Raw genomic sequence first — 6,620 nt, 5'->3', positions numbered from 1 at the left:
TATATATATATATATATATATATATATATATATATACACACACACACAGACTAACAGATGTATGTATGCATGTATGTATGTATGTATGTATGTATGTATGTATAAAAATATATATATGTATATGTATGTATGTACGTACGTTTGTGTGAGTATGTGTATATATATATATATATATATATGTAATTTCTCTTTGTGTATATAACGACTGTGTGGGCGTAGCATGACTGTATGGTAAAGAAACTTGTTTCGCGAACATGATGTCTGGGGTTCTATCAATGCCTGGAATTTTTTTGTATTTTATATATTTTAAATCATATTTGGGAATGAAATTAAGTGGAAAGAAACTGTACTGAATCGGATGAATTTTGCCTGTCATTTTGCCTTTTCATATACTTTATCACAGTGTTTCTACCGGAGAATTTCATTAAGGGTGCGCGTACCTGTGGAATGTTTAGCTCCTTGCAGGCTAATTCTGTGTGTGTGTGTGTGTGTGTGTGTGTGTGTGTGTGTGTGTGTGTGTGTGTATTATATATATATATATATATATATATATATATCAGTATCGATCACTCCAAACGCCATGATGTTGACTGGATGTTTGATTTTTATCACTCTCGGTACACGTCCTCAGATTGCAGACCTCAGAATGCAGACCTCAGATTGATACCCAAACACTCTGAAATGTTCGTATTAGAGCTTCCAGCACGAATGCCAGGCAATACAGCATTTCATTTCCAAATTTCTGGCAGATTGAATTGCGTCAGGGTGCTGTTTTTCTCACAGATAATTCCCAACTGACTCTACCATACTGTGGTCGACAAAATCAAAAACAAACAATGTGCATGCATGTAATAAAAAATATAAATCGGCGACAATTTGTTTATCGCACCCTGTATGCCTGTATATATATATAAAGATATGTGGGGTTTTTTTATTTTCCTATATTTTCAGATCCGATCTTACCGGAAATGCTTTACGATTTGGAACATCCCCAGCAATCGGAAAACGATTCCAATATTCCAAACGACACTTTATCGGTGTTACAAGACAGAGACGTGAATAAAGACATAAATAACCAAGGCCGTTATGGCTACCTGATTGCAGCCAAGGGCATTGCGCAGTTCGTATGTAATCCATTCGTCGGTTATATTGTAACAAGGTAAATGCTTTTGCAAGGGAAGTTTTTTGTCTTTTTTTAATTCCAGACTGATCTCAGGAATCCCTTCTTTTCTATTTCCCTCTTGTTCTTACTTTTCTCTTGCTTTGTCCTTCTTTCTACCCCACCCCCACCCCAACCTTTCTCTCTCTCTCTCTCTCTCTCTCTCCCTCTCTCTCTCTCATTAAACTCTGGCCATGCTGGGGCACCCGCTTGGAGGGTTTTAGTCGAACAAATCGACCCGAGTACTTATTTTTATCAACTCTGGTACTATTCTATCGGCCTCTTTTGCCGAACCGCCAAGTTATGAGTCATCAACAAACCAATACCGGTTGTCAAGCGGTGGGGGCGGGGAGACAAGCACAAAGGCACAAATATGCACACACACACACACACACATATATGTAGGGTCATCCCATAAATATATGTATAGAGAGAGTTGAAACATTTCACGAAGTCTTCTATCCAACTCTCTAGCTTCTCTGCCAACTCAATCTTTCTCTCCCTCTTATTCTTTCTCTCTCCCCTCTCTCCGTTTCTCTCTCCCTCTCTCTCTCTCTCTCTCTCTCTCTCTCTCTCTCTCTCTCTCTCTCTCTCTCTCTCTCTCTCTCCCTCTCTCAGCGAGGAATGGCCGACCACAAACGGTTTGTCGAACAAAAATACTCTCTGATACTTAATACCATCCGTGTTACGTTCCTTTATGCCAAAAGCTAACTTAGCCATTCACCATTCATCCTTTACAAAATCGATAGAATAAGCAGAAGGTAAAGTGTTTGGAAGAAATGTAAACAAGTAAAATACCTTTGAAAGCGATGCTCCAGTATGGCCTCAGACTAGTGACTGAATTAATAAACGAATAAAGAAACAATAGAGTGAATGTTATCCAATATTCCTTCATGTTTAATTTCAAATACATCATCCGACACCAAATATTATAAATCGTTAATTCTTGTTAAAACGTATCATTTCCAAGGCGACGAGCCGGCAGAAACGTTAGCACGCCGGACAAAATGCTTAGCGGTATTTCGTCTGTCTTTACGTTCTGAATTCAAATGCTACTGGGGGTTGGCTTTGCCTTTCATCCTTTTGGTGTCGATAATTAATTAAGTACCAGTCACGCTCTGGGGTCGATGTAATCGACTTAATCCCTTTGTCTGTCCTTGGTTGTCCCCTCTATGTTTAGCCCCTTGTGGACAATAAAGAAATAAGAAACGTTAGCACGCCGAGCGAAATGCTTAGCAGTATTTCATCTGTCTTTGCGTTCTGAGTTCAAATTCCGTCGAGGTCGACTTTGCCTTTCATCCTTTCGGGATTCGATAAATTAAGTACCAGTTTCGTACTGGGGTCGATCTAATCGACTGGCCCCCTCCTCAAATATTTCGGGCCTTGTGCCTAGAGTAGAAAAGAACATATCATTTCTGCTGTTTTTCAACTGCACCATTTTCTTGTTTTCAGATTTGGTTACCGGAAACCGATGTTGTTTGGTAGCTTGGTCCTTCTCCTCTCCACATTAGGTATGTTTATACTTTCTAATCACCCTATTTTGTACCCAAATAGGCAGCTCTGGATTAAACATTAAGCAAAATACGCACGTTCTGAGAGAATCAAGAGAAGAGGGGGCACCAGAGAAACGGTAAATAGTTTACGGCACAAAAGAAATCACTTTAAACTTGGCGAGATAATATTCGGAATGCCTTATGTCGACCAAGTATGGAATCAGATGTGTTACGTAAGATTAACGTTAAGCATCTGATCAAAGACTTTGAAATCTATATTAATAAAAACGAAATTCTGTCTGTCCGTCTTGGACCCCTGTATTTCATTTGCTCGACATAGACATATTATACCTTTTTGGAATCAAGATGATCCCGGGATTGAAAATCTGCCCTTCGTGTGGTTCTTGAACATCTAGGATTGAGATCTGATTTAAAAGCATTTAGGTTGCTATTTCTAGCAGGTAAAGCTTGGCTGATTCACGCCATCTTGGTTGGCGTTTGTCAACCACAATTACAACCATCACAGCCAACACCAGCACCACCATCAGCATCAGCAGCAGTGTAACATTACACTCGTGGAGAGAAGGTGCTTGGTACGAAATCACAGATTCTGTTGTACGGTCTGAGACGGTTTGGCACAGCTGTTTTGGCTCCGTCTAGTTGGCATCGCTGATTCGATGCTGACTTATTTGACATCATTTTTGTGCCCTTTTGGGACCTTAAAAATGGATAGTGGGATAGACAATATCACCCCTAAACTTATCTCACTGTTATTTTCTGACCTCTAAATATTTTTCAACTTTTCTTCTTTCCTGATGTTTCATTCGTCTGTTTCCTTCATTCATACTGATCCAAAAACCATTCTACTAAGGCGTTTCAACCAGCGTAGCAAGTCTTCAATTACCTTGGTCTTGTCTCTTTTAAAATAGACATATTTTCTCCGCTCCTTTTTAACGTAGCCATTCCTTATAAATATGTTGCAACATCAATATGAAATTTTAAAATTCCTTGTGATTCTTCTCTCGTCAGCTTTTCCCTACAGTAAAACTTATTCGATGCTGATAGTTACTCGAGTGTTACAAGGAATCTCGTCCTCGCTGACAGCGGTAACAGGTGAGTTAACATTATAGATATTTTGGCAAAAACCTAAAATATAGTTTAGAGGTAAAATGGGACAATTGTGGGATCAGAACTTGCTGTATGCGCTTGATATTCGGTTACAGCCATTTTGCCTGCACTTGTTTACGTCCAGCATGTTACACAATCGCTTCTTGTGTGTGTGTGTGTGTGTGTGTGTGTGTGTGTGTGTGTGTGTGTGTGTGTGTGTGTGTGTGTGTGTGTGTGTGTGTGTGTGTGTGTGTGTGTAGTTGCGACGTTTCGTATAGAAATACCTCTATGTGAACAATGCGATCGATGATTTTTTTTAAATAGGCAATGTGTGTATATGCATATTTCGGGAGTTATTACTTTATCGTCAGTACCACATTCCAGCAATTAATATATGTACCTATCACTTGCCAGAAATGTGCTCAATACATACATACATTGATACATACGTGCGTGCGTACGTACGTGTGTGTGTGTGTGTGTGTGTGTGTGTGTGTGTGTGTGTGTGTGTGTGTGTGTGTGTGTGTGTGTGTGTGTGTGTATGTGTGTGTGTGTGTGTGTAATGATAGTCTCCTGAGTCCGAGAAAGGCACGGTCCTGCAATTTCTTGCTTAGCGACCTGCACAAATAATTTGTTTATAGCGATCAAATTTTCGTGCTGCACGTTAGCTTATTCTCTCCATCAAATCAACATTCCTCCCACTAGGGCCAGACCGTTTTGAAGCATTTGAGGGAGAACATTACGGATCTGTGGAGCGTGAAGAATCGGATTCTTCACGACGACAATGTACCCTGTCACCGAGGTCTCCTCACTCGTGAGTTTCTCACCAAGAACAATATAGTATCGCTTCCACATCCATCTTGTTCGCAAGATTTGGCACTTGCGGACTTCCATCTTTTCCTTAAGATGAAAAGGCAGCTCAAAGGTCATCATTTTAATACCGTTGTTGAGATCAAGAGCAAATTGCAGGAAGTCCTCGACTCGTTTGCGGAAAACAACTTCCCGGACTCATTCCAAAAGTAGCAGGAACGCTGGGAGCAGTGTATTGCTGCGCAAGGTGACTATTTCGAAGTGTGTGTGTTATGTAGCCCCTTTTCAACTAACTCCAATGGAGAATACCAGTTAGGTAAACTATAGCCATGTTTTCAACATTTGTGTTTAAACAAAAAGATAAGACCGACGTTTGTGCAAAATGTGCCAAGGGTTGAATATCTTGGCCATGATCGCAGTACAATGCACATAGAAGAGGTGTGAACCTTTGACTTTCAGTCACCTCTATCCCACCGTCTGACACCTAATCAAAAAGGCCACTGAAAATTTGGTTTCATCTGTATAGATAGCGATAAACAAATGGAATTAATGTCGTGCTGACCTTGCCTGTTTGGATTCAGTGTTTGTTACTCAATCATGTTTACCTTTTGTTTCAGCTCTGGGACTTGTAGCAGCAACATTCAAAGATGATTATCGCCGGGGAAATGTAATAGGCTATGCTTTTAGTGGATTATCCATTGGAATTATCGGTAAATATTAGCGCTGTTTTGATTAATATTCATTTACAATATCATTCTTAACTAATTCAATTAGATCAGTGGTTCTCAACCATTTTTCACCAGTGGACCCCTTTAATACCAATTTTATTCGGGTGGACTCTCAGAACCATTTGATGTTTAATAAAATCTTATTGTATTTTTCATAATTAAATATTATTAGGAATTGTTTTAAAATACTAAAATATTTTGTGTTTGTAGATGTAAACCAATTTATTCAGAGAAATTTTAACAGCAAAATCTTTTATGAACGCCCCAAGGAGAATATGGACTCCAGCTGAGAACCACTAAGTTAGATCTTTCAAATTATTTATGTTCAGTGTATGAGTTTCTCTTCTATTTACAGCTGGTCCCGTGTATGGAAGTCTTCTGTTTGAATTCGTCAACCCTGCATTTCCTTTCATTCTTCTATCTGGTATCATGAGCTTCGCTATATGTAAGTATTTCGTTTAACGTCCGAGATCATTATTTCGCTATTACATTCAATTTCTCTGACAGTTACACAAGTGAGAACATTTTTGAAGATTAGAGGCTTGTCGTTAAACCATTAAACTGCTAATGCTAAAACACAGGTGATATTGGTGAAATTAATACAGCATTAAGATGCAGAGATAATGACGGTTACAGATTTAGACACTGAGTTAACAACTTTAAGCGGAGTTAATCGATACTAACGACCGAAGTGCTTGACTGCTTCTTTACTTTATCGACACCTGTGAACGAAGACTTTTACTGCGGACTAGTTATTGAACTAGTCTGCAGAAAAGGCACTTCCGTTAAAGCAAAATACCGCAAAACATTTTCAGACGCTGTCATGATTCTTCCAATCAATTTCCCAATTGATTCGTTCTTTAGGAATAAGGTCAGCAATATGAGGAGAAAGGATCAGCCTAAACCATCAACTTCAGTACTAAACCATCGACTGGTACTTTATTTTATCGACCTCAGCGTGGAGGTAGATGAAAGGCGTCGCTGACCTCAGCGGGATTTTAAATCAGAGCGTAAACATCAAAAGAAATACCTATTTCTTTACTGCCCACAAGGGGCTACACACAGAGGGGACAAACAAGGACAGACAAACGGATTAAGTCGATTATATCGACCCCAGTACGTAACTGGTACTTAATTTATCGACCCCGAAAGGATGAAAGGCAAAGTCGACCGCGGCGGAATTTGAACTCAGAACGCAGTGGCAGACGAAATACCGTTAAGCATTTCGCCCGGCGTGCTAACGTTTCTGCCAGCTCGCCGCCATCAAAAGAAATACCGCAAGGCATTTTGTGCGACGCACACACCATTCTGCCAGCTCATCGC

General features: G+C 39.8%; 1 protein-coding gene across 2 annotated transcripts in view; it reads left to right on the top strand.

The window, feature by feature from the left end:
• The window catches only part of LOC106875045 (synaptic vesicular amine transporter), a 72,355-nt gene that overhangs the window by 47,429 nt on the left and 18,306 nt on the right, over nucleotides 1-6,620 (top strand). For both annotated transcript variants that reach the window (XM_014923005.2, XM_014923006.2), the window contains exons 4-8: nucleotides 952-1,159; nucleotides 2,612-2,670; nucleotides 3,682-3,765; nucleotides 5,187-5,279; nucleotides 5,653-5,742. In XM_014923005.2, the coding sequence (XP_014778491.1) occupies nucleotides 952-1,159; nucleotides 2,612-2,670; nucleotides 3,682-3,765; nucleotides 5,187-5,279; nucleotides 5,653-5,742 (534 nt within the window). The remainder of the gene's footprint in view (nucleotides 1-951; nucleotides 1,160-2,611; nucleotides 2,671-3,681; nucleotides 3,766-5,186; nucleotides 5,280-5,652; nucleotides 5,743-6,620) is intronic.

Source organism: Octopus bimaculoides, chromosome 4, assembly GCF_001194135.2.
Source record: "Octopus bimaculoides isolate UCB-OBI-ISO-001 chromosome 4, ASM119413v2, whole genome shotgun sequence".
Lineage (NCBI taxonomy): Eukaryota > Metazoa > Mollusca > Cephalopoda > Octopoda > Octopodidae > Octopus > Octopus bimaculoides.
This window is presented reverse-complemented; position numbering and strand designations above follow the sequence as displayed.